Here is a 19,893-nt window from a genome sequence, read left to right on the forward strand (position 1 = left end):
GGAGAAGTCAGGTAAATTAATTTTTTTTTTGAACACAGAGAGCTGAGTGTGTGGAATGGGCTGCCAGCAGTGGTGGTGGAGGTGGAAATGATAGGGTCCTTTAAGAGACTCCTGGACGGCTAAATGGAGCTTAGAAAAATAGGTAAAGCCTAGGTAGTTCCAAGGTAGGGACATGTTCGGCACAGCTTTGTGGGCTGTATCGTGCTCTATGTTTTCTGTTTCTATGTTTACGCATGAAACAGTGTACCCTAATGCCTTCACCATTGTTTTGGATTTTAACCAGGCCAGTCTGAAATTTTAAAAAAATCACTAAGCAATTACAATCAACAGATCGCTTGCCATACCAGAGGGAACACACTGGACCATTGTTACACCACCATTATGAATGCCTACTGTGCTGTTCCATGCCCTCACTTTGGGAAGTCTGATCACCTGGCTGTACTTCTACTCCCTGTGTATAGGCAGAGACTGAAGACTGTAGCACCAGTAGTGAGGACCAAGAAGGTTTGGACAAGTGAAGCACAGGAGCACCTACAGGACTACTTTAAGTTGGTGGACTGGACTGTATTCAGGGATTCATCTTTGAACCTGGATGAGTATGCTGCAGTTGTTACCGACTTCATTAAAACCTACGTGGATGGGTGTGTGCCAACAATGACTTACTGTAGATTCCCAAACCAAAAGACGTGGATGAAGCAGGAGGCACGTCAATCTAGATCTGTGGTATTCAAATTTGGTAACCCAGGCCTGTACCAGAAAGCCAGGTTATGATTTGTGGAGGGCTATTCCTAGGGCGAAGAGACGTTTTCAAATGAGGGTGGAGGAGACATCAGATGCACGGCAACTTTGGCAGGGTCTGCAAGACATTACTTCTTATAAAGCGAAGCCCAATAGTATGAATGGTGGTGATGCTTCACTACCAGATGAACTTAGTGCCTTCTGTGCACACTTTGAAAGGAAAAACAACTACAGCTGTGAAGATTCCTGCTGCACCTGATGACCCTGTGATCTTCGTCTCACGGGTCGATGTTAGGCTGTCTTTAAAGAGGATGACCCTCACAAGGCGGAAGGTCCTGATGGAGTACCTGGTAAGGCTCTGAAAACCTATGCCAACCAACTAGCCGGAGTATTCAAGGACATTTTCAACCTCTCATTGCTACTGGGCGGAAGTTCCCAATTGCTTCAAAAAGGCAACAATACCAGTGCCCAAGAAGAACAATGTGAGCTGCCTTAATGATTATCGATCGCCTGGTAGCACTCACATCTACAGTGATGAAATGCTTTGAGACGTTGGTCATGACTAGACTAAACTGCCTCAGCAAGGACCTGGACCAAATGCAATTTGCCTTTTGTCACAATAGATCAACAGCAGCTGCAATCTCAATGGCTCTCCACATGGCTTTAGACTACCCGGACAACACAAGCACCTACGTCAGGATGCTGTTCATCGACTGTAGCTCAACATCTAATACCATTCCCACAATACTAATTGAGAAGTTGCAGAACCTGGGCCTCTGTACCTCCGTCTGAAATTGGATCCTCAACTTCCTAACTGGAAGACCGCAATCTGTGTGGATTAGTGACAACATCTCCTAGCTGGCCATCAACACTGGTGTACCTCAGGGGTGTGTGCTTAGCCCACTGCTCTACTCTTTCTATACCCATGCCTGTGTGGCTAGGCATAGATCAAATCAAATAAAGTTGCTGACGATACAACCATTGTTGGTAAGAGTCTCGGATGGAGAGGAGAGGGTGTATAGGAACAAGATATGCCAACTAGTGGAGTGGTGTCGCAGCAACAACCTGGCACTCGTCAGTAAGACAAAAGAGCTGATTGTGGACTTCATGAAGGGTAAGACAAAGGAACACATACCAATCTTCAGAGGGATCAGAAGTGGAGAGAGAGAGCAGTTTCAAGTTCCTGAGTGTCAAGATCTCTGAGGACCTAACCTGGTCCCAACATATCGATGCAGTTATAAAGAAAGCAAAGCAGCAGCTATACTTCATTTGGAATTTGAAGAGTTTTGGTATGTCAAATATACTCAAAAACTTCTACAGATATCGTGTAGAGCATTCTGACAGGCTGCATCACTGTCTGGTGGGGGGACTACTGCACAGGACTGAAAGAAGCTGCAGAGGATGGTAAATTTAGTCAGCTCCATCTTGAGTACTAGCCTACAAATTACCCAGGACATCTTCAAGGAGCGGTGTCTGAGAAAGGCAGCGTCCATTATTAAGGACCTCCAGCACCCAGGGCCTGCCCTTTTCTCACTGTTACTATCGGGTAGGAGGTACAGAAGCCTGAAGGCACACACTCAGAGAGTCAGGAGCAGCTTCTTCCCCTGTCAGCCGATTCCTAAATGGATATTGAACCCCTGAACACTACCTTACTTTTTTAATATATATATAACTTTGTATATATAACTTTGATATATATAATTTTAATATATATACAACTTTGTGGGCCAAAGCGCCTGTATGTGCTGTAGGCCCTTTGGCCCACAAAGTTGTGCCGAACATGTCCTTACCTTAGAAATAACTAGGCTTACCCATAGCCCTATATTTTTCTAAGCTCCATGTACCTATCCAAAAGTCTCTCAAAAGACCCTATCGTATCTGCCTCCACCACCATTGCCGGCAGCCCATTCCACGCATTCACCACTCTGAGTAAAAACCTTACCCCTGACATCTCCTCTGTACCTACTCCCCAGCACCTTAAACCTGTGTCCTCTTGTGGCAACCATTTCAGCCCTGGGAAAAAGCATCTGACAATCCACATGATCAATGCCTCTCATCATCTTATACACTTCTATCAGGTCACCTCTCATCCTCCGTCGCTCCAAGGAGAAAAGACCGAGTTCACTTAACCTATTCTCATAAGGCATGCTCTCCAATGCAGGCACCATCCTTGTAAATCTCCTCTGCACCCTTTCTATGGCTTCCATATCCTTCCTGTAGTGAGGCGACCAGAACTGAGCACAGTACTCCAAGTGGGGTCTGACCAGGGTCCTCTATAGCTGCATTATTTGTCTTTTTTTTAACAATTTTTATTCCATTCAATATACATATACTTGTAATTGATTTATTTTTCGTCTATATTATGTATAGTATTAAACTGCTGCTAAGTTAACAAATTTCACGACACAGGCCAGTGATAATAAACTTGATTCTGATGACTGACATAGGCATAGTGGGCCAAAGTGCCTGTTTCTGTACTGTATCTCATCGCTACAGAGCTAGCTGAAGTAATCCGTTCCCACTTACTTTGCAACTGCAATTGCCTTTGGATCAAGAAAGGGTGAGGAGATTTAATCAAGGTATTAAAAATGATGAGGGGAATTTTGACAGAATAATTAGAGAAATTATACCCCTTGGGAAAAGGTGAGGGAATGAGAGTTTTTGTTAAAGTATTAAGTGTTATCTTTATTACACTGCCTGATATTGTGGAGGCAGAGTCACAACAATTTTAAAGCAGCATTGGATAATTAATTCAACTTTAGAAATTTTCAGAGCTACAGGGAGAGGGATTTGACAGCATTTTCCCAGAAAGACGGCATCAAATGATTATTCTTTTTATATTTTAGGTGCTTGTTTGGCATACACGGACTGAAAAGGCCAACCTTTCTTTTGAGCCGAAGCAAAACCAGGATGTAATTCACATTGAAGTATAGAATCCAGGCAGCACAAACACCTTGGTATACCTTCAGCTAAATCCATTTGCACTAACAATCTGTTAGTTTGTTAAATATTCACTTGGGACACTTTTTAAAAGAAAACAGTTCACAACATCTATTTTAAAGTTTTCAAAGCTGTGTCTTTGCATGTTTGTAGTACAGTGCTCATTTCAATAAACGGTGTACCACAAACAAATGAAGCCTCTTTTACACATGTAGTTAAACATTTTATATCCGCATGACCAATTTACAGAGATTATAGTGGGGCAGTTATGCTGCATCACAGCTCTAATGATGAGTTTGATTCACATAACCAGTGTGCGTAGAGTTTCCACTTTCTTGTGATCTTAGTTCCGCCTGGCTCCTTTGGCTTCCTCCCACAACCCCAACAACATGCAGTTTGGTAGCCACTGTAACTTACCCCTGGAGGAGCTGACAAATGTGGTGAGAACAGAGAACCACTGAGAGCTAGCATGGCCTTGCTAGACATTAAGCTGAATTGCCACTTTCAATGTCATAAGTAAATGCCTACATCCACCCTTCTTTAATGCAAACCAAACATATTCAACTTGAGCAACTTTCTGAACTTGGATCAGTTTCAACTGCTCGCTCACTGAGGACACAATGGTTACTATTTATACCTTACAAAGGCAAATGAGATCTATGTTCCCAGACCAGGGTAGTAAATAATTCCACCAGACAAATGATGCACAATAGATAGTGGTTTAATTGATTTAATACAGGTAAATAACATTTGTTATACTAGGCACCATAAAATGTAAACACAGCCGCAGTAATAAACCTGGATGTAGCGCTGGGAATATTCAATGTCTTGAGAAGTGCTTTGGTGCTTTAAATGGGTAACCCTTCATTTTAAGTATCTATTACAAAGCAGCAATTAATATTTAACAAAGCTATAATGCTCAGCTTCAAAATAAATCATTCCTATTGCAATAGATGTTTAAACACTATCATATAGCATCAATAGTTTTAAAAACTATATATCAATCATTTGCAAATTGGGACTTTAAAAAAAATGGCACTCCAGAATCTGAAATCTGTGCCCATTATCCTGGGATCTTCTGCCTTCCAAAGATGATGAGCATCAAATTACAGGCTGGTGAGCTCAAATAGAATTTCTGCCCTGAAGTATTTGTTGCCGCATCATTATCTGTCACATAAGGCTTACGTCCATGGAGACCCTCATTTAGGTTACTGTGCCGAAAAAGGGGACATAAAACAAGGAATAAAACACTGTAAACATATTCCTTTTACTAGCCTTTTTAAAACCTCAGCCCACTTTCAGTCAATTGGTTCAAACAGTTTAAAATAAATTTAGAATTACATTATAAATTTTCTACATCATTTGAACAAATGCCACAATATTTGGAGGCATTATATATGGTGAACAGTTTGTGACTACTGCCTAAAATAAATTACTGGTTGGCACACCACTGACATGTATAGATTGCTCAATTTTTGACAGAGCCAACCATTGCAATTTATCATAATATTGCAACCTCCTACACAAATATATCTAGCAATGCTTTATACAGGTGAGAATTTAAGCTTTGTTAAAAATTGATTTGTAGTGGATACTTTAGGGTATCCATTACCTATGTGTCTGCATTGTGCAACTCATTAACATATCAAATCAATCTGAAGTTTAAATCTGTGCTTCAATATTAGCACTGCTTTGATTTTGAACAGAATCTACTGGTAACCTTTTGTTTAAAAAGAGATGAATATTACTCACTTGTGGGAGTGAGGTGATTTATGCATATAAATGTCTGCACAACAAATGAATCAACATGGTTTAGGGATCTCTGGCAGTAAAAGACTTCAAACCTGAGTTGCTTCCAATACCTGGGATCTAAACCCAACCAAAAGTTTAAATCATTTAATCTATCATCCAGATTTATTTTTTTCATAACTTTGATTGCTCCACCTCATTATAACAAAAATAATGACTGGGACAAGACAAAAGATGGTCGGTATTCCAAGAACAGCTTTGAAACGCACACACACACACATTTAGTTATTTAACATATATTGGCTCATACAATTTCATCTACAGGGACTTTTGCAGATTATTTTTTTCCAAAGGGAACTGGATTCTTAGAGGGTAATTTCACTTCCCCTTTCCCTAGCTGTACAAGTACTAACTACATGTCACGCAATAACATCATCACAAGTTATTACACACTGCTCAGACAGCCTGCAGTGGACAGATTTTAGAAAAAGACATATGGGGGAGAAAAAGTTCTGAAACTGCTTTTCCATAGTTTAACCATGGAATCACTTCAGTAGATTGACTGAACAAGACTGCCAGGAATGATCTAGATCAACTAGGTAATATTAGCAGTCAAAGCAGAGCTTTCTTTCACATAGATCAAATAACAAGTCTGTAATGCAATTCCGGAATTTATCATTAAGTGGGGCATCATTCATTTCCAAAGCTGAGTGCTGAGGGTCTGGCCTGCAGGACTACCTGTCCATCCTCCCATTGTGCTTGCAGGCTGGCCGAAGCTCATCATACCACCTGGGCAACTTATATTCATTCCTGCCATTTGCTGATTCATCTGTAAGTGAAATGAGACAATATAGTCATACACTAAACTATTAATAATCCACCTGCGTATAGGTTACAAGACAGAAGTAGGCCAACCGGCCCAACCACTCCATACTTTTGCTTGTATTCCATCTCAGCTGACTCATAAATTTTCTTATTTGAATCCATCAGTGTGAGCCTCTATTTACTTCAACCTTAGGTCATTGTCAACCCACTCCTTAAATATATCTAAACCTCTCGAAGTTTCACATCGCCATGACTCCATTGGTAAACAATTTTCTTTAGAACTTACAGTTGGATTTCTGGCCTTGTATTCATGGTTTGTGATTTTACCCATTGTCATAAAGCTTTTATGATATTAACAAAATTATATCCCACTCAGCCATCTAAAGAGAAGAGACTCCTTTTGTTTATATGCTAACAACCCTGTGAGAATTTTTTAACTAATGTGTTGCTGATGGAGAGTGAATGATGAGAGAGAAAACAAAATTAGGAACACACTGAAAAAAATAAAGCTACTAAACACTAGGAGTAAGTACACATGCAAAGAGATAAAAAGGCATGAAATTAATTCATCCATACAAAACTAATGACCTAGAAGCATCATTACTGAACATTTGTCTCATCTCTGTTTGCATCTTTAGACAGCTCATAACATACAGGAGACAGCACAGAACATATCAGAAAGAATGTACGGTAGCTACAAAAAAGACAGGAGCAGCTTGCAAGATAAAAAGATGCTCACAACTGATCAACTAGTAGAAAAGGACATCGGAAGAATGAGAGGAGGGTATTTCGATCAGGTTCATACACAAACAGAAAAGGCAGCAGCAAACGAGTCACAGCAGCGTAATAGAGCATTGGCCCAGCAACCAATCCACATTTGTGATTGATTAACAAGTGCAAATTAAAGGAAGGTGGGGCAAGTACAGCGGCAGTCACCTGAGTGTACAGAATCACAGTGGTGATCTTGAGGTTTTAACTCTTCGAGGTTTCAGCGAAGAAAGAATTCACTCAGAGAAAGCAAAAGAAAAGTTCTAGAGAACAAGTTTTTTTTGCCTTCCCTTCTTTATATCCGCTCAGTTAGGATAGTAGAGATGCTAAGCAGTATACTGGAATGCTCTCTTGCAGGATGTGGAAAGGCAGGGAGACCGCCAGTGTCCCTGATGACTACAACTGTGATAAGTACATCCAGCTGCAGTACCTAACAACCCACTTTCATTTGGGAGGCTAAGGTGGTGATAGGCAAGACATACAGGGAGGTAGTTACACCAAAGGGGCAGGACACAAGAGATTGGGTGACAGGAAGGGGAAAGGAGTTAAGGAGCCAGTGCAGAGTTCCCCTGTGGCCATCCACCTCAACAACAGGTTTATTACTTTGGATACTGTTGAAGGGGTTGACCTAACAGAGTGAAAGTCACAGTGGTCGGGTCTCTGGCACCGTCTATCTCTGTGACTCAGAAGGGAAAGCTGGGGGGGGAGGGGGAGATGAGGCACATGTCACTTAGGGGAACAGACAGAAGGTTCTGTGGGCGAGAGCAAGATTCCCGGATGGTATGTTACCTCCAGGGGGCCAGGGCCCAGGACATCTCCGATAGAGTCCTCAATATTCTTAAGCAGGAGGGTGAACAGCCAGAAGTCATGGTCCATGTAGATACCAATGACATGGGTAGGATGAGTGATGAAGTTCTGCATCAGGAGTTTGAGAAGTTAGGTGCTAAGTTAAAGGTCAGGACCTCCAGGGTTGTGATCTCAGGATTGCTACCTGTGCCACGCACCAGTGAGGTCAGAGATAGGAAGTTTATACCGTTTAATATGTGGCTAAGGAGTTGATATAGGAGAGAGGGCACAAGATTTTTGGATCATTGGGCTCTCTTCCAGGGAAGGTGGGACCTGTACAGAAGGGACAGTTTGCACCCGAACGGGAGGGTGACGAATATCCTAGCGGGAAAGTTTTTGTTAATGCTGCACGGTGGGGTTTAAGCTAGAGTTGCAGGGGGATGGGAACCAGAGTGCCACAACAGTTAGTGGAGAGTTTGTGCAGGCAGATGTTGGTAAGGTCTCAGACAAAGTTAGGAATCAAAAGGTTGAGTATGGTGCAACTAGTGTCCTGAGCTGCAAATATTTCTAGCAGTATTGTAGGAAAGGCAGATGATAGTGCTGAAGATGAGGTATCTGCCTCTGTTTGTAAACCAATGTGTAGTGAGGAGAGGCTATTGATAGAGCAGAATTATAGTCAGCAGGATGAATTGCAAAGTAAAAGGTAGACAAAATTGAAAAGGATGAATACAGAACTGAAGGTGTTATATTCTGTATACTGCACCCATTCAAATAAGGTAGGCTAAAAGAAGATTATAGCTGGGAGCTTAATGTCGAAGGATACAGATTGTATCGAAAGGACAGACAGGAAGGTAAAGGAGGTGGCATTGCTCTGTTGGTTAAAAAAAAAAAATGAAATCAAATCTTTAGAATATGGTGACATAGGGTCAGGGAGTATTGAATCATTGTGGATAGAACTGATGATCTGCAAGACTAAAAAGACCCTAGTGGGAGTTGTTTATAGACCACCAAACAGTAGCAAGGATGTGGTCTACAAATTACAATGGGAGACAGAAAATGCATGCTGAAAGGGCAATATTACATTAGTCATGGAGGATTTCAATATGGAGGTAGATTGGGAAAATCAGCCTGGTGCTGGATTCCAACAGGGGGAAATTTCTAATCTGGATTGGGTGTTGTGCAATAAACCAGAATTGATTAGAGCGCTTTAAGATAAAAGAACACTTAGGGGTAAGTGGTCATAATAGGATCTAATTCACTCTGAAGTTTGAGAGGGAGAGCTGAAGTCAGATGTATCAGTATTACAGTGGAATAAAGGGAATCACAGAGGCACGTGACAGGAGTAAGCCAGAATTGACTGGAAATGAACACTGGCAGGGATGCAATGGCTGGAATTTCTGGAAGCAATTCGGAAGGCACAGGATATATACATCCCACAAAGGAAGAAATATTCTAAAGGCAAGATGACGCAACCATGGTTACAAGATCGGTCAAAGCCAACAAAAAAGCAAACAGAGGGAATTGATACAGCAAAAATTAGTAAGGTTGGAGGATTGGGAACCTTTTAAAAACCAACAGAAGGCAACTAAAAAAGTCATTAAGGCAAAGATGGAGTATGAAAGTAAGCCAGTCAACACTTTTAAAGAGGTTCAAAAAATTTCTTCAGATCCTATTAGTGTAAAGGAGAGGCGAGAGTGGATATCAAACCGCCAGAAAATGGTGCTGAAGAGGTAGTAATCAGTCTTCACTCTGGAAGACACGAGCATGATGAGTGTGAAGTTACCATTACTAGAGAGAAGGTTATTGGGAAACTGTAAGGTCTGAAGGTAGGAAAGTAAGCTAAACCAAAAGGTGTACACCCCAGGGTTCAGACAGAGGTGCCTGAAGAGATTGTGAAGGCATTAGAAAAGCTCTTTCAAGAATCACTAGATTCTGGAATGGATCCAGAAGACTGGAAAATTGCAAATGCCACTCCACTCTTCAAAAGAGGGAGCCAGTTAGTCTGACCTCGGTTGTTGGGAAGATGTTGGAGCCAATTATTAAGGATGAGATTTCAGGGTTCTTGGAGGCACATGATAAAATAGGCTGTAGTCACATGGTTTCCTCAAGGGAAAATGCCATATGTTGGAATTCTTTGAAGAACAACAAGCAAGCTAGACAAAGGAGATTCCGTTGATATTGTGCACTTGGGATTTTCTGAAGGCATTTGACAAGGCGCCACACATGAGGCTCTTTAGCAAGCAACAAGCTCATGGTATTACAGGGAAAGTTCCAGCATGGGTAAAGCAGTGGCTGACCGGCAGGAGGCAAAAAGTAAAAGGAGCCCTTTCTGGCTGGCTGCTGTTAACTAGTTGTGTTCCACATGGTTCTGTGTTGGGACCTATTCCTTTTACATTATATGTCAATGATTTGGATGATGAAAATGATGGCCTTCTTGCAAAGTTTGCAGACGATATGAAGATAGGTGGAAGGCCAGGTAGTTTTGAGGAAGGACAGATGAGGAGAATAGACAAAATGGCCGATGGAATACATTGTTGGGAAGTGTATGGTCATGCACTTTGGTAGAAGAAATGTAAGGGTTAACTATTTTATAAATGGAGAGGAAAAATACCAAAATTGGGGTGCAAAGGGACCTGTGAGTCCTTGTGCAGGATTTCCTGAAGGTTAATTTGAGGTTGAGTCTGTGGTGAGGAAGGCAAATGCAATGTTAGCATTCATTTCAGAGGACTAAAATATAAAAGCAAGGATGTAACGTTGAAACTTTATAAAGTACTGGTGAGGCCTCATTTGGAGTATTTCCTATCTTAGAAAGGATGTGCTGAAACTGAAGAGAGTCCAAAGGTTACAAAAATTATTCCAGGATTGAATGACTTTTCATATGAAGTGCATTTGCTCGCTCTGGTCTTGTATTCACTGGAATTCAGAAGAATGAGGGGTGACCTAATTGAAACCTACCAAATGGTGAAAGGCCTTGATAGAGTGGATTTGGAGAAGATGGTTCCTATGGTGGGAGATACCAAGACCAGAGGGCACAATCTCAACTATCCTAAGAAACCCTTAAGAATGAAAGAAATTACTTAAACTAAAGCCATATTTATAAAAAATCATAATCAGGGGCTGATGCTAACAAATCATCACTCTAACACCAATTATCAGTTGAGAAGTTAATGTTCTGACTGCTGCTGTCAAAATAAATGGGTTAGTCATGCAGATTTATCTTTTGCCAATTTACAATATCAAAATATTACGGAAACTGAATAAACTCAGGAGGCCAGATAGATTGTGTGGGAGAAAGATACTGATTCTATTTGATATGCTAAATGCCTGACCTGCTGAGTATTTCCAGACTTATCTTAAAGCTATTTAAACTTTCACAAAATCCTGCACCTCAGATTTAACACTAATGAGTCTAAAGAGTTCAAATTATTTTTATAAATATTGTACCTCTTTTTATAAGAGCTAAATTTAAACACATCTCCGGTCCAGCTCTTGGCTCCATCCCTCCCCCTCCTGTCCTCTCCTATCATTTTGGATCTCCCCCTCCCCCTTTCAAATCTCTTACTAGCTCTTCCTTCAGTTAGTCCTGACGAAGGGTCTCGGCCTGAAACATCCACTGTACCTCTTCCTAGAGATGCTGCCTGACCTGCTGCGTTCACCAGTAACTTTGATGTGTGTAACATTAAAGTTGTTATGTTTTTTTTTTAAATTTAAACATGATTGTGGCCTAATTGTGCTTGGTACTAAATACATGAAACACCACAAAGAAAAATAATTTTAGCAGACTCAGGCAAAAATTAGACAACCAGGATTGATGTCAAGAAAGATTATGTGGACACAACTTGACCCATGAGTGTAAAGTTGGACTAATTTCAGAAAGAGCTGGTATTTCACAAAACCTGCTTGACATTGTTGAGAAAACTTTGAACATTGCCCTCTGCGAAGAAAAACAGACACTTGTGCACAGTAGGGAGAAAGTGTTTTGAAACTTAATATAGGTGACCACCACATTGCCAGGGGTTGGTGGCGCTTTCTGTTTCACATACAACCATAAGACATAGGAGCAGAATTAGGTCATTTAGCCCATTGAGTCTGCCCCACTGTTACACACCACTGATTTATTCTGTCTCTCAACCATGTGTCAGGAAATGTAAGCTTGAAAAAAACCTTACACTTATATACGTTTAAATTAATTGTGTGGGAATCAATTTTATTCGACATCTTGAAATTTTGGGGGTAGTCATTTTTGAGTAAATTCTGCAAGACCTAATTTTCCAATCTGAGTGCCTGTAACATAGGGGTCACCTGCAAAAAGCAGATTGAAGAGATTTGTTAAAAGTATTTTAAAATACATGAACAGCCAAACAGGATTAATGGATCTAAATTTTCATTGTAAGTGGAGCAGTGTGCACTTCAGGATCAAGGCATTAGTGTTCCCAATACATTCAGCAACCCAGAGACGGTAACAGGTGGGATGTGTTAATAGTCATGTTGTGCTTGGCTGGGCATAGAAAATAAGCTTCCTAACAAAGAATAAAACACTGACTTTTTGTAGAGCACCATGCACCATTAGATTCCATCTTTTTGCAATAAATTTTCTTACGGCAGTATCTAGGGTCTTAAACATTTGAATGAAGAGATACTACCCATGTCAGTTCTATATAGGCTGATAGCTCAAGATATTCAAATAACGTGTCAAATAATCATGTTTTCCTCCTAACTAATTAGATATACTCTAAGCATAAAGAACATTTTAAAAATTTAACTTGTAAACCTTCCTTTTCATTGTTTCAAATCACTCCTCGTGGTTAAAAACCCTGGAGATTGAGCCTTCTATTTTCACAGTATATCTCAAATCTCTGCCTGGACCTGATATAGAATACCAGACAGTGAAGATGATTTAATAGAAATTAAAATCCTAATTCTCAAAACTTGTTTTTTTTTTCCTTTTGATATGGGCTGCAGTTAGCAGACCAGCCATTTTTATTTTTCAATACAACTCCCATGGTGTTTATAAAGCGCAAGCCCATTGCAGAAAATTCTGCAGTGGGTGAATTAGATAACTAACAAAGAGATGAAATGCTTTAAGCTATTCCATGACAATGATTAATATCATTCCACAGGCAAGTACCTGCATGATAGAGTAACAGTGAACCTCAACTAAAAAGCATAGAAAACACATATTAATAATCAGCTATATTTGTCATAGTGAAGGAGCAGCACAGATAAGTCTAGATGGCAATTTTACATTTCTACTAAATAAGAACTAGACTTCACTGACCTGATTGAGGTTCCACTGTGGTGGTTGACTTGGTTGTACCCCATACGAGTTTCCGAGCACTCCTCCTTGAGGACCCACCATATTCTCTGGAGCTCTGATGACACCAGCTTGGGCATTACCCATGAATCCATTGGGCATTCCAATCCCAACCACCATTCCTGCTGGCTGTCCCATCATGTTCCCCATCATGCCTGTGGGAGCAGTCAAGGGGGCTCCAAGGCTTGGAAAATTAGGATAGCTAGTCGCAGAGTGCGAGACAAATGGCATTGGAGGAGGTGCCATAAACACAGCAGCTGTAGAGAATAAAAATGTATACTAAAAACTTGGTTGTGCAACCAAACAGTGTAAACAAATACTAAATGAATAAAGTGCATAATATTTTAGAGAGGACAGGATTAATTTATATGCCTTTCAATATGCCCTAATACATAGTGTATAAAGTAGTAGGTACTTTTCATCTTAGATAAATTTGCTAACATGTAAAAGTAGTGGATACGGCCCAGTCCATCATGGGAAAAGCCCTCCCCACCATTGAGCATATCTACATGAAATGTTGTTGCAGGAAAGCAGCATCCATCATCAGGGACCCCAACCACCCAGGGACATGCTCCCTTCTTGCTGCTGCCATCAGGAAGGTGGTACAGGAGCCTCAGGGCTCACACCCACAGGTTCAGGAATAATTTCCCCACAACCATCAGGCTCTTAAAGCAAAGAGTTTACTCAACTTCACTTCATTGAATCAACTTTATATCTTACATCCTTCACATACATGAGCAGTAAAAATCTTTACGTTCCATCTCCATCTAAATGTGCATAGTAATTTATAATAAATAGAACAGTCAATGTAACACAGAAATACATTCAAATCAACATGAGTTAATCAGTCTGAAGGCCTGATAGAAGAAGCTGTCCCGGAGCCTGTCGGTCCTGGCTTTTATGCTGCGGTACCGTTTCCCGGATGGTAGTAGCTGGAATAGATTGTGGTTGGGGTGACTCAGGTCCCCAGTGATCCATCAGGCCCTTTTCTCACACCTGTCTTTGTAAATGTCCTGAATCATGGGAAGTTCACAACTACAGATGCGCTGGACTGTCTGCACCACTCTGCAGAATCCTGTGATTAAGGGAGGTTCAGTTCCCATACCAGACAGTGATGCAGCCAGTCAGGATGCTCTCAGTTGTGCCCTTATAAAAGTTCTTAGGATTTGGGGGCCCATACCAAACTTTCTCAACCTTCTGAGGTAAAAGAGGTGCTGTTGTATCTTTATCACCACACAGCTCGTTTGTACAGACCATGTGAGGTTCTTGGTGATGGGGATGCCGAAGAACTTAAATCTGTTAACCCTCTCAACACCAGATCCATTGATATCAATAGGGGTTAGCCTGTCTCCATTCCTTCTGTAATCCACAACCGGCTCCTTTGTTTTCAAAATGTTCCCACAACCTATGGACTCACTTTCAAAACTCTTCATCCAATGTTCTCAATGTTTATTGCTTATTTGCTATTATTTCTTTCTTTTTGTATTTCCATAGTTTCTGTCTTTTCCACATTGGTTGAACACCCATGTTGGTATGACCTTTCATTGATTCTATTACGGATATTAATCTATTATGTATCTATTGGGTTTGCCTACAAGAAAATGAATCTCAGGGTAGTATACAACGACATACATATGTACTTTGATAATAAATTTACTCTGAAATTTGAACTCCTTTGAGCAGCCAAAAATAAACAATATGATGGCAAGGCCACAAGCTTGAAACTCCCCTACAGGTCATGTACCATTGTAAATTCATGTCAGCTGTTCTTCCTTCACTGAGGGTCAGAATCCGAGTAACATCAATTACAGGTTCATTTACATACTATAACTATGGGAAACCCAATCATCTTTGGACATGGCACAGAATTTATATACATCTCACACAAACAAACACACACACACGCACTTATGCAACATGACAAATATGTACTTCTCTCCCACAGTGTGGGATAAATTGAATGATCCAAATTCAAGCACATTGGGCCCTCACTAAAATGAAAAAGCCAGGTCTGTTGAGATGGACCATTTTCAGTCATTTTAAGTATACTTAGCAGTCATTCACTTAGTAACCTTAATAAAAAGCCTCAGAAGTACATTAAACAAATAAATTATTACAAATAAATTATTACAGAGTGACAGCTCTGAGAGAAAACAAGAGCACATAAAAAAAAAAGAACTAGTTCAGTGACAGGATGTGTTTTAGCTATGTCTGCATTCACTATGTCATCAGAGATTCAACCCCGAGGCCCCTACATATCTCACCTGTCCAGTACCAGATCCCACAGACAGACCTTACATATTACTTTTGGCGATGAAATCACCATTTCAGTGCTGCAGCAACACCAGGTTCCTGGCACAGCAGCACACTGCCATGGTGGATGCCTATATATTTTTGTGAAGAACTGGGGTAATACTGGGTTGCTGCAAGTGTTCAGACTCCAGGAACAAAAACAGGGTAACAAATCACCATTCTATAGAGTAGTGCCAAGGAAGTCAGTGAATAGCAATTTGTACCAGACACAAATGAAGTTAAGGAAACCACAAAGCTTTGGGAAAAATTGGTACAAAGTTGTTTGATATCACTAACTTTAATAATGTCTCAAATTTAATGTTCTTTCCTCTTTTCATTCAGAAAACATAACAAAATAGGAAATGCTGAAAATACTATTCATTCCAAGATTTCATTTTCCCCCCCGACGACTCACTGAAATAATTTTTCTGCTTATTAGATTTGAAGTGAAGCCCATATTTTCTGATTCAGTTCTGAACAAGATGAATTAGCTCATCATAGTTAAAGACAAAGTGTAGCTCCTCAGAAATCCACCCATTACTTTTAAACTGATTTTCCAATGCAACCACAGCCCACATAGGTTGGTATGGATCAGAACCTGGACCATCAGCGACTTCCAGCAAAAAATATTATGACACTTGATAAAAGTGTACATTAGTTTTAATTTGCCTAAGTACTGTACCTGCTAAACACACTGCTTTTTAAAAATACAGGATGATAACAAACAGGTAGTGTCAGCAGGCTACCCTTCATAACTTACACTTAAAATTTTCTTTGATTGCAATAAATGCAGCCACTTAAGCTCAGATTCATATTTCATTGCAACTCTCTTAGCTGAAGCATAACACTCTACACTAAATATCAGTTTAAGTTCTTTTTAACCTCCAGCGGGGAGTTAATGCTGTACAAGAACATACACAAGTCAAAGCTAATTGAAATTGCAAGATCTTGAGAGTTTTAAACTGCTGCATGGAAAGGAACATTACTAATGTAAACAAAATAATTCCATTAGGTATTAAAATCAAACAAAGAACACAAGACCATCAAATTTCAGGTTTAATAAAATTGCAAAAAGGGACCTAAATGAAAGCTAGAGAGTAATTTCTTTTACCCACACAATCACTTATGTACAGTACAGTTGCATCATTGTGGAGGGTTTTGTTAATCTACCAAAGCTATAATTTGACCTCACTATGTAGACACAGGATCTTATTTTTATGCTACACTTGTGATAGATTTCCATAATAGGACCAAGCGCCCTTTTCTCTTATGCTCATAATTAATTTCCTGTCACTTCCAAATAGCTGGAAAAGTTAATTACTATAATTAAAGACAGTAAAATTATTTTACCTTTTGGATGCAAAAGGGAACACTGAAACTTAGCTTGAGTAGAAACAAGATGACAAGCTTAAGCCATCACCATACTAACAACATGATTTAGGCTACAGTGGTGTTCTTACCAATACCAATGAAATTATGTATAGGTCCTTGTGGGGACTGGTTGATCATTATGGTGTGCTGAGATCATACCTCAGGAGAAGCCACACATTTCAATGTTAACAGTCGGCCCTCCTTATCCACGGGGGATTGGTTCCGGGACCCCACGTGGATACCAAAAAACATGGATGCTCAAGTCCCTTATTCAACCTGTCTTAATGCAGTGGACCTTAGGACCCAGCAGAACCCTGGACTTTATTTAACCTGTTTCAGTGCGGTGGACATTAGGACCCGGTGGAGGAGCTCTGAATCCGCAGTGTTTCTGTTCTCGAAAATAATCACGATCACGATTGAAAATAAAGTGGAAATAATAAAGTGATCAGAAAGAGCTGAAACGCCATTGGTCATTGGAAAAGTGTTAGGCTACAGTCGGTCAACGATCGGAACAATTTTAAGGGATAAAGTGAGAAAGGGCCCTGCCCCGATGAAAGCTACAATTATTACTAAGCAACGCAGTGGTTTTGGGGTTCTAATCCTCAACATTAACCCGGCAGAGATGGAGAGTGCGCTCGGGAGTGGTCTGTCACTGGATCGAACTCGGGAACTTCCGTTCCCGACCCGGTGCTGAAACATACGTTTCATAAGTGTTTTATATGCATAGAGAGGTAAAATATATACTGTATACTAAGACAAACGTTTGACTAACTGACGCTAAATAACATCAGATGTACCTGTTCCGACTTACTTATTAAGAGAATATCTGTTTTTTTTTCCCGATCTTGATCCACAATAACCCACGCACACCCCTCCCGTATACTTTAAATCATCTCTAGATTACTTATAATACCTAATACAATGTAAATGCCATGTAAAATAGTTGTTATACTGCATTGTTTAGGGAATACAGTAATGATAAGAAAAAAAAGTCTGTACATGCTCGAATAACAAGTGCTGGAAGAGCACTTCCGGGTTTTCTCGATTCGCTTCGGTTGGTTGAATTCGCGCATGCGGAACTCACGGATAAGGAGGGCCGACTGTACTTCAAATACTACTGGATCCACCCAAGATCACTGCCCTAGACATAAAATTCGCACCAGATTCAAAGGTCTTGCAGATTGACAAATATCTGGAAACAAAATATACAGCACTGATCTGACAGTCAATGTAGAGATCCATCTTTGAAATAAGAATAGAAACATGTTCTTACCAATTAAGAAATTAATATTATTTTGAACTGAATATTCCTGAGCTGGACCTCCTAGAAAACATTCCACCCAACCATGTTCTGCTTAATGAGGGAATTACTACTAAAACAGATCGAAAACTAACAGCTTTTCAATCAAATGACCAATGCTTTCCATATTTCAAGTCTAAGAATGGATTATAATTATTCTACATAGAAAGAGAAAGTAAGATATCAGTTTTATTTCTTTGTGGCTATACACAGAGACCACTAAGTGCTAACTTGCTGGCATCAGGCATTTTCAAGATGAAGAGGTCCAGAACCTTTCACACACCTTCAGAGTGAACAAGGCATTTGACTTATTATCCACTCGGATAATACAATGAAGATATTCAATGCTTTGGGGGGGCGGCGGTGCTAGGGAAATGTGTCAGCATTCAGTAGGGCTCCAGAAGTGGATTTCACAAGTGCTTCACTCTCCTACTGTCATGATAAAGAACCAGTCTTTCAATAGAAAGTTCAAAGGTGATCCAGGATGTACCTTTGAAAACATCAAACTGCTTAGTCCAATACTGCTTAAAACAAAATAAACATATGTTCATCAATGAGCAGGGCAGCTTCAATGGATTAGAATGTTGACCTAAAAGAAAAATTAATGCTTAATTTCCCTGTGTCCATTGGTTGACTTTAAATGATAATGAATAACTTTGCACAAGTAACATACATCAGAAAATAGTATTTTTTTTCTTCAAGGGACACTATTAATGTCATGTGGAAAGAAAGAATTAATCAAATGGTATCAACTATTGATAAAGATATAACTGCTTGGTAAATTTGTGCTAGAGGATAGTGGGTATTAAAAAAGGAGTATTAAGACTTTCAAGAAACATTCAACTGACATAAATCAATAGTAGAAAACAAAATCTGTCTTCCTTCAATTAAACTTCAAAGGGCAGACATAACTGTACATTCTAGTATCAATTGTTTGGTGACAATAAGTATAAAGTATAAAGCATTCATAGGCACAGGTATATTATATTTTTATGTCGGTTACCTTCACTTGAGTTATGATAAAGACTGGAATATCAATTGAAGGTTATAAATTTGTTTGGACATTAATGTGGAATAAAAGCATGTTCTCAGGATGTTAACTTATCCAAGGATGCTTCTGAATGACATGAAAGAGCCACTTATGCAGTGCCAAGTTTTATAAAGGTCTATCTTCAGATTAATGATTTAATTGATATGTAAAGATAAAGATGTGAATTTTAGATCATGTCAAAACAAACATTTTAAAACTAAAAGTATTTATTTGAAGAGGAGGAAAACTAGTTAACTAGATAAAAATTGCAGCTGTTGGAATCAGTACCTCAGGACTTGAAAATCCCAAGGTCTTGCCATAGATACTACTGTTTATTATTAATTATTAATAATCATCATACATTATGATATAATAATGACCTTCACCTGGTCAGGGAGAGTGAGGAAGTAATAGATAGGCGCTATAGGCAGGTAGTCACACTGGGGCCTTGGGAGACAGATAAATGAGTAATAGTCAGGAGAGGGAAGGGCAAGAGTCAGATGCGGGAGAGTATCTCTGAGGCGGTCCCCCTTAACAACAAGTACTCCTGTTTGAGTACTGCTAGGAGGGACGACCTACCTGGGGAAAGCAACAGTGGCTGCGCCTCTGGTACAGAGTCTGGCCCTGTGGCTCAGAAGGGTAGGGAAAGGAAGAGGGTGGCAGCAGTGATAGGGGACTCCATAGTTAGCGGGTCAGACAGGAGATTCTGTGGATGCAGCAAAGGAACACGGATGGTAGTTTGCCTCCCAGGTGCCAGGTTCCGGGACATTCCTGATAGTG

General features: G+C 40.1%; 2 protein-coding genes across 5 annotated transcripts in view; one reads left to right on the forward strand and one right to left on the reverse strand.

Moving 5' to 3' along the window:
- b3gat2 (beta-1,3-glucuronyltransferase 2 (glucuronosyltransferase S)) overlaps positions 1 to 3,671 on the forward strand; it is a 52,953-nt gene extending 49,282 nt beyond the window's left edge. Inside the window, exon 4 of the mRNA XM_072278054.1 lies at positions 3,585 to 3,671. Within this exon, the coding sequence (XP_072134155.1) occupies positions 3,585 to 3,671 (87 nt within the window). The remainder of the gene's footprint in view (positions 1 to 3,584) is intronic.
- Positions 3,672 to 4,383: 712 nt separating this feature from the next.
- smap1 (small ArfGAP 1) overlaps positions 4,384 to 19,893 on the reverse strand; it is a 133,527-nt gene continuing 118,017 nt past the window's right edge. For 3 of the 4 annotated variants that reach the window (XM_072250417.1, XM_072250414.1, XM_072250406.1), the window contains 2 exons: positions 13,085 to 13,377; positions 4,384 to 6,256 (listed from right to left, as the gene is read on the reverse strand). In XM_072250417.1, coding sequence (XP_072106518.1) covers positions 6,122 to 6,256; positions 13,085 to 13,377 — 428 coding nt within the window. In that variant the 3' untranslated portion in view covers positions 4,384 to 6,121. The remainder of the gene's footprint in view (positions 6,257 to 13,084; positions 13,378 to 19,893) is intronic. The other variant, XM_072250412.1, reaches the window with a different exon arrangement.

The sequence above is a fragment of the Mobula birostris genome, chromosome 2, assembly GCF_030028105.1.
Source record: "Mobula birostris isolate sMobBir1 chromosome 2, sMobBir1.hap1, whole genome shotgun sequence".
NCBI lineage: Eukaryota > Metazoa > Chordata > Chondrichthyes > Myliobatiformes > Myliobatidae > Mobula > Mobula birostris.